The sequence below is a fragment of the Mya arenaria genome, chromosome 6 (genome assembly GCF_026914265.1).
Source record: "Mya arenaria isolate MELC-2E11 chromosome 6, ASM2691426v1".
Lineage (NCBI taxonomy): Eukaryota > Metazoa > Mollusca > Bivalvia > Myida > Myidae > Mya > Mya arenaria.
In genome coordinates, this window is record NC_069127.1 from 78791982 (window position 1) to 78809983 (window position 18002).

At 36.8% G+C, this 18002-nt stretch overlaps 1 protein-coding gene across 1 annotated transcript; it reads right to left on the reverse strand.

The window, feature by feature from the left end:
- Positions 1-1360: 1360 nt before the first annotated feature.
- Positions 1361-14779, reverse strand: LOC128236777 (5'-nucleotidase domain-containing protein 1-like). Its single transcript, XM_052951887.1, has 12 exons — positions 14474-14779; positions 10873-10964; positions 10373-10444; positions 7687-7799; positions 6261-6349; positions 5242-5332; positions 3908-4082; positions 3453-3541; positions 2876-3000; positions 2459-2629; positions 1963-2137; positions 1361-1677 (listed from the first exon to the last, which is right to left on the reverse strand). The coding sequence occupies exons 1-12, from the start codon at positions 14666-14668 to the stop codon at positions 1565-1567; spliced, it is 1500 nt and encodes a 499-aa protein (XP_052807847.1). The 5' UTR covers positions 14669-14779; the 3' UTR covers positions 1361-1564.
- Between the last annotated feature and the right edge of the window lie 3223 nt (positions 14780-18002).

Genomic DNA, 18002 nt, shown 5'->3' on the forward strand with positions numbered 1-18002 from the left:
ACGGAAATACGGCAGTGTGAAGTTGCACAGTTCTATTGCTATAGGTTCGTCTGTATTGAACTCTGGGAAGAAACAATGATGCAGTACGGAAAAATGTAGTGTTTAATTTCAAAGGCAATATGTACTGCGTGTACTGTGTGCGTGCGCGTGCGTAAGTGCGTGTAGTGAGTGTAATGAGTGTATGTGTGCGTGTGCAGGTTTTTTGCGTGTGTATTTTCTTAGCCTAATACGCATATATGTATTATTCATACATGCATTTATTGTGAATTTATTATGTTGTTTTTTTCACTGAAACAATAGGATAAGTACTGTGTACTAGTGTAGTACATGGTTATTAATCAACATACATGTATATACCATGCCGATGATAGAACGGAGCAATTTTATGAATGACAACTTCTAAAATTGGTCCTAATTTTCCAAATTAATAAATGGCATTATCGCTTTTTCTTTTATTTTGTATTAATAATAACACGTTTAATTGATAAGTGTTGTAAGTATGTGCGTTTTATTTTGTATAAATGAAAACACGCACTCGGAAGTATATCTAGCAATTAAAGCACGTATTTAACTAATCTTATTTACAGGGGCTGAACACCAGATCGTTCCAAAATCGGCAACTGTTAATATTTCCACAAAATAAGCCTAGAGTTGCCAATACGGGCTAGTACGAGGAATTACGGACCATGCACATTACGGGCCAGACATTACGGACCAGATTTAGGGACATTACGGACCATATTTAGGGACATTACTGACCATTTTCAGAAACTTACGGACCATGATTTATAATGTTATTAACATTTTCTTTTTAATCTATTCACTGTGCAATGGTTATTAAATAAACGATGTTTGCTTGTTGCAATTCTTGCAAACTGATGTTTAAAACTGGCAATTTCTGTTGCCTTAAACAGTGTTTATTAGTTATAATTGTACCGTTAACCTAACACTTGTACCGTTATAAAATATACTGACGATTTATTTTTTGATTGTCATGAATATTAATAAGGTAAGAGAGAAAACTATACTCCAATAAAATAGCTTCTAACAATTGAATAATACTAACAATTAACTACTATTTAACTTAAAAAATACCATGACGGCATACACGGGCTTCCTAACTAAATATTGAAAAGGACGCACGACGAAATTTCATTGGCTTAAGTCCCCATGCGGCACCAATGAAACTGCCTCATTTATAACTCATGATAACGAGATTTTTGTATCATAATTTACCAGGGTACTTGATAAAGTGTGCAATAAGATACTTTATGGTTAACACTATCTAAAGCACTATCTTTGCATCGATCAAACTGTTCCCAATAATAAGATATACAAGCAGAAAAAAATAACCAAGAAAGATAATTTGCTGACGTTTTGCGCCATTTATTAATCCTTATATATATCTATGGAAAACATAAAATAAATATAAAAAATAAAATTAACAAAAACCTAAAATAAAAAGCATGCACTTAAGCACGTTTTAAAAAAGAGAAAACGTGTGCACTGGTAAACCATCGGCAGTTAGAATCGTAATAAGTTAGTCGTATTTCACAAAAACGCTTTAATCAGACAGCACAAGTGGTAGTAACGGTTTCGGTTTAGCGGGAGAGAATCCGTCTGTGCTGCCATCAACACTGTGGTCAAACCGGGTAAACTGGTGGTCCAGTGGTAAACCTGACAATAAAAGGTCAGACATATCATAAACATTCAAAGTATTTTGTATAAATGATAAATCATTGCAAAGTTTGGAGCCAAAACGTCTAGTCGCGAAGGTCGTCCATTAACTCCAAAGAGGCATTTTACTATTAAAATATGAAATCCATGTATTTTATTCAGAAATAAGGTTAAAAACGAAGATTAAAAATCATGATTTTTCGAGGCAAATAAATTTAATCCACTTAATATGCCGAATATTGTATGAGTAAAACACTCCAATCGTAGTTGTTTTAGTTATCTTACCGGCAATGTACTCCATGCTAGGGATGGCGATGTCGCTGTACTTGGTGATGAGTTCCCCCCAGAACGTGTTCATGTGTCGGTCGTGAAGGGGGTCGGCCTCGGGGTGGTAGAAAAACGAACCCCACTGTCGGGACAGCAGGTACGCCTCCTCTTCCTCGTCCACACACAGGTTAACCTGTAAATAAAACGCAGGGTGAAAGTCGAAAAACACGTTCATGAAGATATTGAGCTGATTCCGTGGAATATCTACGATTGATTTTTTTTGTCCAGCAATACCTCAGATTCAAATCAACGAATTAAAAAAATTCCGACTATATGATGGTCATTCTTAGCCCGTTTTAAGACTGGGTAAATAGAAAATCTGCACCCTATTGACCAATACCAACAGGTGCTGTGAAACTCGGGAAACAACGTTAAGCCAATATCAACTGATTACAAACTTACAGCTGATTATAGATTTGTCCAAGGAACTACATGTATAAACAAATCATCGTACCTTGCGAACTATTTTCCTGTCACGTTCCTCCGGTTCCCAGTAGTGGTGCGTGTTGTCATGGGGATGGTATCCCTCCGCTTCCATCTCCTCCAACACCAATATCAGGTCCCAGTTAGTCAGGGTCTTGACCGGAAATGCATCGGAACACAGGCTGTCTCCGAAATACACTACCTGGATTACCAAACATATTCGTTATCAATTTTACTTTTATGCAATAAATAAAATTAAAGCTATACTCTTTTGGTAGCTTTCTTTTTATTTATGAAATCTAGCTGTCTTGGAAGTATTAAAAGGGCATTTATTAATAGTGCAAAGTAAGCACTACTAGTTTTATAATTGTATACTTCTATCAAATTGTGTTATCCAATATTACGCTATGTTCATAATTGCATCATCTTAGTTGGCACTAACACGCACCTTTGGTTTATCTGCACCGGTTAATTTGGAAATGAATTTCTCGAGATCACTATGGTTACCACTAGAATAAACACCATGTTGCTGAAGACTGTTATAGTCTACAACCTCGTGTTCGTTGAATCCGTCTGAAGTTTAAACAAAAGGTAAAGATTGAGACATCATAATGAAACTATCCATAGTACAATGAAAACTACAGGGACAAGCCCAGTAGTCATGAATTAACGGCAAAGGGCCTTGACCGACAAGCAACGATAAACACAAACGTACACACACCACAAAAATACCACAAAATAGCTTTATCAATAACTGATGGGAGTATCCCTTCGACACGGACAGTGGAACACGAGTTCACTGAACACGTGTTAATGGGGGGGGGGGGAAACTGATGAATTTGCATATATAACCTCACGCCAAGCAAATTATGAAGGTGCACGTATATGTAACCGGGGGTATAATATAACGCCTTATACTTATTATTAATTATCTACAATGAAAAACGTATGTTAAGTCATTAAATTATGAAAATATAACTTCATGTATAATAAATATAATTTAGAAAGAACAGGAGGACGTTCACCTAGAGAAAGGAATGGTTTGTGGTCCTGAAAGAAGCCCGGTTTTCTGGCGTTGGAAACGATTATATCAAAGTATGACTTCCAGTCCTCCCTGAAAGAACGAAAACGTAACACAAACCGCCAATCATATCTCCCAACGTACTTTTCCAAAGTAGAGATGCTTTCACATTTATCTATAAACTCTTTTAATTCCTACGCGTTTGCTATTCAATCCCAAAACTCGAAATTAAAACAAACTCATAGTATAAATTAGATTTAAACGCATGTTTGTTTATGGACAGGTGTATTTTAATGTTCTTCTAAAAGTTGCCTTTAACCATTTGTGTGGGCTACATTAATCCTGCCCTTGCACTTCCAGGACTGGGCTTGTCCCTGTAGTTTCGAATGAATTATATTTGTCACTAAAAGAAAACAACAATACATGGACAAGAACTAAGGAAGGCCGCTTTTACATTACCCGAGAGTGGCGGAGGCGGTTAGGCTGGCGAAGTCTATATGTGATGATGTTGTGAGGAACACACACTTGTTGTTCTGTTTGAGGTCCAACAACCACTGTTTCACTCCCTCGCTACTCGACTGGTAATACTTGCTAGTGCTTTCTTTTATGACGGGAAAGAAATACCCAGAGTTTTCTGCAAAAAAAACGTACATTATTGTAAAAACCTATGGTTGTTACTAAAATATGTGTCTCAACACATTAAAAGTGAGAAAGATGAAAAGCAGTTACAGAACTCACAAAATTTAGCAGGACCTACTCATTTAACAATACATCCTATGATGGACTATTCGCGAATTACCAACTGGCCTTTTTCGAATAACTAACTTGCCAAAGTATACAATAATACTCAAATGAAACGGTATTTCTCACGAAGATACATCTACATTTGGTGTATGTTTTCTTCATATGTGTACAACCATAAAACAAGACAAAAAATGAATCCCCAACTACCAACTTGTTGATAGATGGATAGTCGCAAATAAGCAACTGGGAATGGTCGAGGAGCAAAATATCAACATCAACATTTAACTACTTTGCATTTGATTATTCGAATACCCAACTTTATCAAATATCAACATAAACATTCAACTACTTTGTATTTGATTATTCGAATACCCAACTTTATCAAATATCAACATAAACATTTAACTACTTTGTATTTGATTATTCGAATACCCAACTTTATCAAATATCAACATAAACATTCAACTACTTTGTATTTGATTATTCGAATACCCAACTTTATCAAATATCAACATAAACATTCAACTACTTTGTATTTGATTATTCGAATACCCAACTTTATCAAATATCAACATAAACATTCAACTACTTTGTAGTTGATTGTTTGAACACCCGACTGGCATCTAGTTGGCAGTTGGATATTAGTCCCAACTACCAACTATTTTTTATCTTAACCGTCATCGTAAACGCCCACAATTCATTCATATGATCTCCCGCAAAAACTGCTAAATTTGTTAGAAGTTCTATATTGAGGAAAGATACAAAAACATCATCGTATTAAAATCAAAGAATTCTCTTAATCGACAATTCATACTTGCTACGATACTCATTTACTACTATCATTGTCCACGTTTCTTATATTTGAGGTTACCTGACGAGGTCAAAGTTTTAATATATTTTTGTATTTAATAATATCTTATTTATGTAATTATAAAGAATATCACTTCCAGAATATATCATATTCAACCATTGCTGAAGATAATTACATGCAATGTCTTAATCATATGTACATGTTTATTATATTCGTATGAGAATATGTCTTAGAGTACCTCCAAAAGCCTGAAATCTGTAGATTTCCTCCACTGCTTCTTGGAGATCTTTCCAAAGGATATCTCGATAGCTAAGCAATGGACCACCATTCTGAAATGTACACCAAGCACGTCAGGACATACATTGATATCGTTTGGAGAATAAAATTTGATTTATGTTCTTGTTTTTTTGCATGTATTGCATGTGTTTACGTTAAATGGCTACGTATGACGAGTTTTTATAACTCCGCAGTCTTATTTATCATTTACTTGTATAGTTAAAGTGTCAACTCTCCGATGTTGTGCTTTGCATCTTCTCATTGTTTTTTTATATTTATGTTTATTATTGTTTAATCAAAGTTATTCATTTATTGTTATCGTATGTTTTGTAGATATCATATTTCGTAGACTCGTGTTCCAGTGAGCTCTTTATATACTCATACATATAAGACTCCTGTTACCAAGGAACATACGACACAATAAAGAATAAGATTATCGTAAGATCAAGAATTTCAATTAAATATTTTTGAGTGTCAAAAACCAAATGAAAATTTAACTTGCAAAATCTAAAACGCTTTGCATAAACTTACCATTTTAGCTCATAGTTTCGAAATAAAAATACTGACTACTCAGAAATATTGATCCAAGAAAGCGATCATACGATACACGAGTTGATATGATGGATCTATGTTCTGTCGGTCAACAGCTTTATACATTTAACCCGGCAGTGAGTTAGTATTGACCCAACTTGACATGCCAATATTTGTTACAGAATATGAGAGATATCCGAAAGCTTTCTTCATAATTTAAACATTGCTTTTTAAGTAATACTACGTTTTGTTTTATTTAATTAAACTATTGAATATATATATAACAGATAGGTGCAAAATTACATCTGTAGTTACTTGCTAACAATAAAAGTTGTATTTAAAATTCATCAGTTTTCTTGAACTATTTTTTTATAGACGGAGACGGAGAACAAGAAGAACAATTCCAAAAGTAAATTATCACACGAAAGAAACACACTTCAGACAAGATACCTTTTTGTCTAAGTAGTCAATAACCTGGGCAGCTACAAGAATTCCAGGAACATTAAAATTATTCTCCCAAAATACAAACTCCTGATTTCCTAGAAGAAAGATTATGTACATATATTATCTTAATGACATAATTGTGAACATACATGTATACAAAATGATAACATTATTTTTACTCAATCTCAATAAAACTAGAACTATCACAGGAGTGATCAATATCCCAAATGTTGCCTGAACACATAATGGTGTGCATGCTTTTCAGGGTATCGCAGGATCCGGATTTGTTTCCGGATATAAATATTCACGATATATGTTTTTCTGGTGCCAAAGCAAACACATAATTTGTACGACCATAATTAACTGACTTGCATAAAATCTCCTTAATGCCCTTAACCCAATTCCAAGTTTCATAAACATAGTTTCACTACCTTGACACTTAGGCTAAGATTAGGATAAAGAGTGATCATCGCTACTTTCGTTGATATACCAACATCATTGTTTGTTTGTATATTACATATTTCCCTCTATCACCATAGAAGGTTTCATGACGGTAGCAACATTTCTTTATAAGAATGTCATGGTTCTATTTGTTTGGCTACTGGGTATGTCGCCATCATTTCCATTACAATTTAAAATATAAAATTAGCTATGGGCTGAAGTCTGTAGCAGATACTGTCAAAGGTTTGCCAATGAAGCTTGACAATACACTTGTAATCATGATGGACTATAGGGATAAGTCATCAAAGAACTTAGAATGTATTGTTGTCTTGTTTCACGGGAGATGGATCAAACGTAAAATGGACAACAAGAGACACACAACACACACCAGAAAACAAACTATTTGGAGTGGGAGCGTCTAGTTTCGTCAAATCAGCCTCAACATGATCCAAGAACAACCCAGCGTGACCCCAAGACATATCAGGACGTACTTATTTAACGAAATCGCTAAAAATGTGCGTAATATAAGTCGTTGTTTTATTTCAGGATTTCAGGACCAACTCCTTAATATTTATACACTTCAGGCTATCAGTATCATAGAACAAGAACCTATGTTGTACTTATAATATATTTCAAGTTTTTAAATACTTTTTTATGTATTACAGGAATTTTAATTTTCTTTAATTATGACAACCATGTACTTAAAATAAAAATATAAAAAAGACAAAGAAAAAAGCATAACTTTTTAAGTGGGATCTATGGGCTTCCAGTTGTGTCTTTGGGTCTCTGTGATAGGAATTGTCTCAGCATGCATATTATGCACCACACCAAAGTATGTTTACTGAATTATATTGCTATATGCATAAAAATTACAATGTAAACAAGTGTTAGTATGCATTTAGCGCATCTTTGAATGTCTAAGGTGTTTACATGCACCATGTTTTCTACGTATAACAATTAATTTTGATAACAAAAAATGAGAACAACAAACCAGCTCTAGCTCTAACTGCCTCCCTGGCATGCTCATAATGTTCCCATATGAGATTCGGACCATAGGCCGAGACCAGCTCTTCCTGTGTTAACATACGCATACCATGACTGCCCCTAAGTGTCAGAAGTAAGCATTGTTTGTATCAGTTATATAGAGATGTGTCTGCATAAAACACAAATTTGTCTTCTAATAGTTCACAAGGAACATTGCAAGCAATAAAAAGAAGCCTTTTTGAGCAAGTTAGAAATAAGCAATGTTGGAAAATATTAAAAGAAGCCTTGCCTGGAAAGTAAAAAAGCAGCTTTGCCGAGCAAGCTAATAACAGCCTTGTTGGGCAAGTTAAAACGAAACCTTGCTGTGAAGTAAAAAAGAAGCCTTGTTGGGCAAGTTAAAACGAAACAAAAAAGCCTTGTTGTGCAAGCTAAAGAGAAACCTTGTTGTGCAAGCTAAAAAGAAGCCTTGCTGTGAAAGCTAAAAAGAAACCTTGCTGTGAAAGCTAAAAAGAAGCCTTGCTGCGAAAGCTAAAAACAAACCTTGCTGTGCAAGCTAAAAAAAGCCTTGCTGTGAAAGCTAAAAGGAAGCCTTGCTGTTCAAGCTAAAAAGAAGCCTAGCTGTGCAACCTAAAAAGAAGCCTAGCTGTGCAAGCTAAAAAGAAGCCTTGCTGTGAAAGCTTAAAAGAAGCCTTGCTGTGAAAACTAAAAAGAAGCCTAGCTGTGCAAGCTAAAAAGAAGCCTAGCTGTGAAAGCTTAAAAGAAGCCTTGCTGTGAAAGCTAAAAAGAAGCCTTGCTTTGCAAGCTAAAAAGAAGCCTAGCTGTGCAAGCTTAAAAGAAGCCTTGTTGTGAAAGCTAAAAAGCTTTGCTGTGAAAGCTAAAAAGAAGCATTGCTGTGCAAGCTAAAAAGAAGCCTTGCTGTGCAAGCTAAAGAGAAGCCTTGTTGTGCAAGCTAAAAAGAAGCCTTGCTGTGAAAGCTAAAAAGAAGCCTTGCTGTGCAAGCTAAAAAGAAACCTTGCTGTGAAAGCTAAAAAGAAGCCTTGCTGCGAAAGCTCAAAAGAAACCTTGCTGTGAAAGCTTAAAAGAAGCCTTCCTGTGAAAGCTAAAAACAAACCTTGCTGTGCAAGCTAAAAAAAAGCCTTGCTGTGAAAGCTAAAAAGAAGCCTAGCTGTGCAAGCTAAAAAGAAGCCTTGCTGTGAAAGCTAAAAAGAAGCCTTGCTGTGAAAGCTAAAAAGAAGCCTAGCTGTGAAAGCTAAAAAGAAGCCTAGCTGTGAAAGCTAAAAAGAAGCCTTGCTGTGAAAGCTAAAAAGAAGCCTTGCTGTGCAAGCTAAAAAGAAGCCTAGCTGTGCAAGCTAAAAAGAAGCCTTGCTGTGAAAGCTAAAAAGAAGCTTTGCTGTGAAAGCTAAAAAGAAGCCTTGCTGTGCAAGCTAAAAAGAAGCCTTGCTGTGCAAGCTACAAAGAAACCTTGCTGTGAAAGCTAAAAAGAAGCCTTGCTGTGAAAGCTAAAAAGAAGCCTTGCCGTGAAAGCTAAAAAGAAGCCTTGATGTGAAAGCTAAAAAGAAGCCTTGCTTTGAAAGCTAAAAAGAAGCCTTGCTGTGAAAGCTAAAAAGAAGCCTTGCTGTGAAAGCTAAAAAGAAGCATAGCTGTGAAAGTTAAAAAGAAGCCTTGCTGTGAAAGCTATAAAAAAGCCTTGGTTGGCAAGCTAAAAAGAAGCCTAGCTGTGAAAGCTTAAAAGATGCTTTGCTGTGAAACCTTGCTGTGCACGTTTTGCCTTCCGCTTGGTATGAAAATGCAGCGGTATGATTCTAGAATCGGTTTTTGCTCATGCCAACCGCAAGGCGAACGGCTGAAATACGCGAAGTGGCGCGGCGAAAATGCGCCAAGAGGCGGGGCGAAAATACGCAAAGAGATGGGGCGAAAATGCGCAAAGAGGCAGGGCGAAAATGCGCAAAGAGACGAGGCGAAAACGCGATATACGAAATGGCAGAAATTAGCCACTACAAAAGATTTAGATATAATAAATTTGAAACCTATTTTCACTGAGGGCGTTTTTTTTTGTCTATACCAAACCAGTTTCAGTTTTGGTTTCAGGGGTTTCGGGGATTTCGAAACCTGTTTCAAAGGTTTTGCTTGATGTAACAAATGCATGGTGTTGTGCGCAGCTTCAACATCGTGATGGAGCTTCTGCTTGTAGCCATTACATCTAAATTTCTTCAAAACAATGATACCGCAGATGGCCGATTGCCTGTTTTAACTAAATGGTGTTTCAACACACGTGTTGGATCACTGTCCGCCATGATTTTGTTGTTGGTTTTTTTTCAATGTGAGCTAGCTTTCGGATGGAACGAACCAACGAAACCACCCCCAGAGGAGGTTTCGATAGTTTCAAAAACCAGGTTCGATATCCGTAAAACAAATGATAAAACTTCGTTTATTTTATTTGAAACAGTCACAACAAATACATAGTTCGTTAAACCAATATAAAACCAAAACTAGTTTTACCAACAAAAACGCCCGAAGTGTTTACAAAAGGGAAAATATGACCAAACACATAAAGCCATTTTTGTTTAAGATTTTATATATCAAAACATGAGGTCAAGAGTACTTTACCATTCAAAGATTACACTAGTTTCCAATTTAGATGATTTTAACCTATATTACCAATGTACATCTCTTGAATTCTTTCATTATCCTACCTCAGAATCTTCCCGGAATGAGACAGCTTTATTATGTTGCCTTTCTCAGTATCAACAAATAAACCCTTGCAACTGGAATAATAAAGGATTATAATATCATTTAGAATGTAAAAATTAAAACAAAAGTTTTACACAAACTTTAACTTTTCCCGATTTTGAAGACAGTTGAAAGCGGATAAGAATCACTCTCTAGTCTGTTTCCTAGGTAACCAGAACTGTGTCCATTTTGGGGAGGCCAAAGTACCCCTAGTGTGGACACCTACACCTCATCACCACCCAATAATTAACACACAAAAGATGATCCCAATTCACACAAAAAATGCAATATTTTCAATGCTGTTATTCTTTCATCAATAATTCTAAACTGATTGAATCGTTGACAATCACTCTGGTGATTTCTATAAATGTAAAACTCTGTATTAATGCATAGAATTTAAGACTGCACTAAATTAACCCACATTTTTTTTAAACAAATGTGTTTGAAACATTGCAATGTTTACATGAAATCCTTGTGAAGTCCAACATCAGTCCGTAACTCTGGGTCATACCCTCGTTGGTGAACAAGAAAGTCGATTAAACTGTTGTATGTAAGCTGCAAAAGAGATAAAAAAAATATGTAAGGTCTCAAACATGTGTCTAGATACATTATGACTTAACATATATCGTGCACACGTACTGAAGTTGAAATAATAGCAGGTAATTGTTCGTATACATGTAGCGTATGCGTTCCACATTACGTTCATCAAATTGCCAGGATAAAATAAATGCAAAATAGTTTCTACGAACAAATTTAGTAGTGTTCAATGTAGGCGATCTACAAAAAACGAGGGCCGCAGGCCGATTAAACCCTCTCATTTTTCTGTAGATTGTCAAAATTGAAAACGAACTTAATTTAACGCCGCCCCTTTTGATTTAGTCTCTCTCTTGTAACCTGTAAGAAATGTGTGGTCACGTGATGATTAGGTGCGAAAATTCAACCGCCCAGTGCCCGTGATTGCGAATAGTCGCGGAATTATGTATAAACATGATTTAAAAAAAAACAACAGAAAAAAGCACCTTAATGTTAAAGAGCTTGCATGGTTTCATTTTGTCAAAACCATCAATTGAATTGGAATAAGAGTATATTTTCAGGTATGTTTGTTTTCCTTTTGGTGATACATATACGTAGTGTTCATCGAGAGTATTTATTTAAGCTATCCGACCTCGTCACTTCCTTTTATTTATCTTCTTTTAAAATCAATTATTAACATACCTTATTCGCCGAGTTTGCTTTGATAATCATCGGATAAAGCCGTACGTCACCCAGAGATAACATGTACGGAGCCGTACGGATCCCATAGATAACATGTACGGAGCTGTACGTCACCCAGGGATAACATGCACGGAGCCGTACGGAGCCCATAGATAACATGTACGGAGCTGTACGTCACCCAGAGATAACATGTACGGAGCCGTACGGAGCCCATAGATAACATGTACGGAGCTGTACGTCACCCAGAGATAACATGTTTAAGGGTGTATAACAATGTGCAATATTGTTAGAAAATCCTCGTGTTAAACAGTGGACCCTCGAGTGTTGATAAAAAGTTGTTTTGTTTAACACAATGTTGGTGGACCATTAAACAGCACGGCCATGTCAGCATAATAATTAAGAACACATAGTATGTGTGTAAGCAAGCTTTTCAGGCAATGTTTTACGAAAAAAATCACAAAACTGAGCTTGCCAAAATAGACTATGACAACCACAGTGGCTTGATGACAAAGGCTCATTAAGGTCACAATAATTAATTTCAACTAGCCAAAATTATATTTTATACATACTTGAACATGTATATCATCAAAATAATTAGGGATGGAAGCGACTATCCGAGTATCCGGATATCACGCAAAATGGGTATTCGAATATTCGTTAAGAATTAAAATTTCAATGAAATAGCTTTGCAGAGACATAGCAATTGTTATAAAACTTTTCAGGTGATCAACAGTGTCTGTCGCGAAGCGGGTATGTGTCACAAATCGTCTGCTAATTGGGTGTTTGCACAAGGTGTGATATTGTGTCCTTGGGCAGAACCCTGTGAAGTTCTATGACCTTGTTTACAATGACAAGTGTTGTTTTATGATCCCATATGTGCTTAATTGACACTAGTTGATATCAAACGGATTGAGTGGTGGCGGTGTAATGACGCCAGGTTCCCCAAGGTGGCGCACGTGGCGCGCAGTGTCCTCGCCGTACCGGCTACCTCTGTTCCATCCGAACGAGTGTTCTCATCCGCCGGTCTGGTACTGAGCAAACTTAGAAATCGCCTCAACAGTAACATGGTGGACGCTATCTTGTTTCTGAACAAGAACATTCGTTTGATTAAGTGCGACATCGAATGAAAACTGTTGTGAAGTATTCGAACATTTCGGACTTGAAAGTAGTGTGTGTACAGTGTTTAATTAAATTATCAAATATATAAATGATTTATTTCCTATTTAGTATTTATTCACGTATTATTTTGTGTAGTGTATTTTATTTTTCATACGATATGTAAACATGTTTAGTCTATTGATAAATAAAAAAAGTACACGCATGTAAATAAAGAAAAATCAGATCGTCTTTTTATCTTTTCCGCAATTAAATCCTTCATTACAAAACAGCACAGAAATTGTAGGTATTGCGTTAAATCAAACAATGTAATGAAATAAAATTACAATCGACTATCAAATAATCAAAGCGTCATTTAACATGAAACCTGCTGATAAATAACAAACTCGAAAGCACGTGGCAGTAACCAAGCTACCACCTCGGCCGAAGTGACTATCAAATTCGCGAGGTGTTTATGTGGTATTCATCATGAGTTTTACATATAATAGGAAATTTACTTATTATGAAAACAATTTGATACGAGTATCCGGATAGTATTCGAATACTTGATACACATATCCGCATACCGATTTGGTATCCGGTTTCCATCCCTAAAATAATACATTGCCATAAACATAAAACGAGATTTAACAAAATTCAAAAATACCCTATACTGTAACATTACAGTATAGGGTATTTTTGAACTTTGTCAAATCTCGTTTTATGTTTATGGCAATGTATTATTTTGGTGATATACATGTTCAAGTATGTATAAGATATAATTTTGGCTAGTTGAAATTATTTATTGTGACTTTAATGAGCCCTGGTCATCAAGCCACTGTGATGACAACGGGCACATCATGCAGTTGATGCGAAATGTACGTAAACCCAGATGGCAAGGCAAATTACCCTGACATGTTCGTGTCAATAAACTCTCATGACTTACAACAGATCAATACAAAATGAATGGTTTATCTCGCAAATCGATTTGTCCCCATTCAACTCAACGAGTTATACAAAATCGCCATTTTTCGAAAATCAAATAGAGGCTTTGTTTGAATAACTCGAGATATATGCTGAAGATAGTCCAATGGAATTTTATAGGGAAAAGTTCAGATCAATAAAAGATTTTAGTCTTAAATCGGAAATTATCTTAAATCTGTATATAAACGTCACAAATGGCAGTACATCATTTTGATTTAATTTCCTCAAATTCGTGTTTATTGACAATATTGGCTAAAGTTCAATGCACTCAAATATGTAGCAAAATAAGGAAACTATAACATTAACATAGTTTAAATTAAAAGAAACGCACCCCCACCCCCACCCCAGCGTAAAATCAGTCTGAGTAAGATTTATATTGTGTTTTTTAAGAACAAATTCACGTGCCAAGCATTCTTTTTAAAATCCACTGAAATGAAAGTGTACTGTACCAATAATTCGACTACAAAAGAAAAAATACGTTTGCAGCTTCATTTGAGCACAAGCTATTCGTATGAAATTGAAAAATGGAATTGCTAAACAATGTACAGGGTGGGCGAATTTTTGGTACAAGCAAAAATAAGTATGCATTGTATCATTCTCACCTTCGCTTACAAGTGGTTATAAAACTTTGTACGCTAATTATTGATATATAACACGATTTGTAGATACCAAAAATTCAATACGTATTGTTCGTCCGGAAAGATGCTTATCCGAATATTGTACACCGAAGATTGTTGAAACATCTCTTACAAAAACAAAAGAGTGTTTACCTGTATTTGGTTCACTAAGTTGTACTTTGCAAGTGTGTGATCGAGATCAAAGCCGTATGCATCATAATCCTTTAGGCATAACTTAGACATCGCGTTATTCGTCGTTCGTTTTACTTTCGTTTTGATGGTAGCAGTCAATTTAAAATTAGATAAGGGTCTTCCACAGTGCAAAAGTTGTTTGAAGGACCAACACATTTTATCTTTATTTTAAATTCAACTTTTATTTTGTTTGAAGTTCAATATTAAACAAACATATTGTATACATCATGTTCATCCGTCGCAACATATGTAGCTGCAATTAGGAGTATGTGTATCTATAATTAATTAGGCGATGAGCAAATTTTACAAAGCATGATTTTATCAGATTTTCAATCAAAGCGCATTAATAGGAAATGTAAACAAGAAATTATAATATATGTAAACAAATTATTAACAATAAGACGTCGTAGAATGGGGAAATGTAAATGAAATTACAAAACTATGTCTCATTCACTGTATAAGTACATAGTTATTCTACAGTATTACTAGATGTATTATTTATAGTTATCCTTCCTATCTGATATTTTTGTTTGTCTCTCTCTCTCTCTCTCTCTTAATACAAAATAAATATGTCATGTAAGTTGGCGTTGATTCGAACCCGGTACCACTGCAACTGTGAGCGGACATTCCATGGCGGTGATTCCATTCCATGACGTTAATTCGAAGCCGGTACCACTGCCACTGTGAGCGGATATTCCCTGACGTAGATTCGAACCCGGTACCACTGCCACTGTAAGCGGACATATCCTGACATAGATTCGAACCCGGTACCACTGTCACTATGAGCGGAAATCACATGGCGATTATTCGAGCCCGGTACCACTGCCACTGTGAGCGTACATTCCCTAACGTAGATTCGAACCCGGTACCACTGCCACTGTGAGCGGACATTCCCTGACATAGATTCGAACCCGGTACCACTGCCACTATGAGCGGACATCACATGGCGATTATTCGAACCCAGTTCCACTGTCACTGTGAGCGGACATTCCATGGCGGTGATTCGAACCAGGTCCCACTTCCAATGTGAGCGGACATTCCATGACGTTTATTCGAACCCGGTACCAATGACACTGTGAGCGGACATTCCATGACGTTTATTCGAACCCGGTACCACTGTCACTGTGAGCGGACATTCCATGACGTTGATTCGAACCCGGTACCAATGCCACTGTGAGCGGACATTCCATGACGTTTATTCGAACACGGTACCAATGCCACTGTGAGCGGACATTCCATGACGTCTATTCGAACCCGGTACCACTGACACTGTGAGCGGACATTCCATGACGTTTATTCGAACCCGGTACCACCCGGTACCACTGTCACTGTGAGCGGACATTCCATGACGTTTATTCGAACCCGGTACCACTGTCACTATGAGCGGACATTCCATGACGTTGATTCGAACCCGGTACCACCCGGTACCACTGTCACTGTGAGCGGACATTCCATGACGTTTATTCGAACCCGGTACCACTGTCACTGTGAGCGGACATTCCATGACGTTTATTCGAACCCGGTACCACTGTCACTGTGAGCGGACATTCCATGACGTTAATTCGAACCCGGTACCACTGACACTGTGAGCGGACTTTCCATGACGTTTATTCGAACCCGGTACCAATGACACTGTGAGCGGACATTCCATGACGTTTATTCGAACCCGGTACCACTGTCACTGTGAGCGGACATTCCATGACGTTGATTCGAACCCGGTACCACTGCCACTGTGAGCGGGTATTCCATGAATTTGATTCGAACCCAGTACCACTGTCACTGTGAGCGGACATTCCATGACGTTGATTCGAACCCGGTACCACTGTCACTGTGAGCGGGCAGTGAAACCTCTCAATCACGTTGCGGCTGCGTTTAAACATATGGTAAGCGATGTTGCTTTTTGTCGACACCATGTCAAACATGATGAAAAAGCTTATTTTACCGCAAATCGAAGTCAGGTGTCGTCAGATCTACTAATTGGCATGACATGTTAAAAGAATAAATTTGCCGGGGTTACAACACGGGACGCATGTATTACTTGGTTTAAAAAAGTGCGAATAAAAAGACCACTTCATTTGAATACGTTCATAAAAACGCTACGTTAATTTTAATTTGAAAGTAAGCCGAAAATTCTTACATAAATGTTGGTGAGGAACCGAGGGAGATAGATACTTTAGCAAAAATATTTTGCCTAAAAGACACTGTCTTAATTTACCTACTACATAAACATAACCAGCTAACAACGGGTTCTCGTTAATTAATTTTACACTAGCAATTATTAAACTTGCGAGATGAAAGATGTTTCACATATCTTGTACATATAGGTTTATCAGTTACTGTTATGAAACTACCTAATAGTAAAAAATCATCAATTTACATTAACATTTCTTAGGTATTGACATGCACTTATCTGGACCACTCAAAAGATGTTTTGGATTCGATTTTTACTATCATTTCCGGCCGAAAAGGGGTCGCTAACCAGTAACTGTGAACAGAATTGTACAAAAAAAATGAATCAGCATACATCTTTTCAACGCTTTTATCGCTTTTAATTAAATTGTACCCATATACACCACGAAAAGGGATACAGCGACCATTTTAACACATTGGCACTACATCGGACTAGTAGACGCGTTGGAGCATTTTCAACGCATTACAATCTGTTGTGGCTCCAATGATAACCTCGCCCATGTATATTTTATATCATAATAATATAATATCATAATTGTAAATCTTTTTGTTCACAGTGAATTAACAAATCATATTTTTATTCTGGGTCAATATTAATTTGGTTGATATTTTCCTAGAATCATTTAAATCGAAAATGTCCCAGGTTTGTGAACAAAACGTTTTGGAAGATGTAGAATAAATGTTCTCTTGTCTTACAGAGAGAGTATTTATTGATGTAGAAATTGCGTACGTATCAAAATCTTATAAATTTAAATGTAAGCTACATTTTCATAACTAATTATTACTTCCAAATCATTAATATTCAAATTCTCAAGATTATTTTTGTCTTATAATTCACGTATTTTAAATGATTCGAATTTCACCATGACGACTTAGGATTAATTAATAAATATGCACCAGTGATTCCAGGGGGCGGGGATCAAAAGGTTACACCGCCAAGTTACGCTCCCTCTAACGCCAAATCCTGGATTCGCCCCTGATATGCCGTGTGTGGTGAAAATGTCACACAGGTCAACATATAGTTGTTGTACATGTTTTAGTGTAGTTAATTTCAAACAAATTCACCCATTGTGAGTGGTCTACCGGTATAGGTGTCCGCCTCTCACCCAGGAGTGGTCTACCGGTATAGGTGTCCGCCTCTCCCCCAGGAGTGGTCTACCGGTATAGGTGTCCGCCTCTCACCCAAGAGTGGTCTACCGGTATAGGTGTCTGCCTCTCACCCAGGAGTGTTCTACCGGTATAGGTGTCCGCCTCTCCCCAGGAGTGGTCTACCGGTATAGGTGTCCGCCTCTCACCGAAG

Coding starts and splice junctions, on each gene's coding strand:
- LOC128236777 (XM_052951887.1), bottom strand. CDS start 14,668: ATGTGTTGGTCCTTCAAACAACTTTTGCACTGTGGAAGACCCTTATCT. Junction 10,965..14,473: donor ACTTAGTGAACCAAATACAG/GTAAACACTCTT, acceptor TCTCTTTTGCAG/CTTACATACAACAGTTTAAT. Junction 5,333..6,260: donor TTGACTACTTAGACAAAAAG/GTATCTTGTCTG, acceptor TGTACATTTCAG/AATGGTGGTCCATTGCTTAG.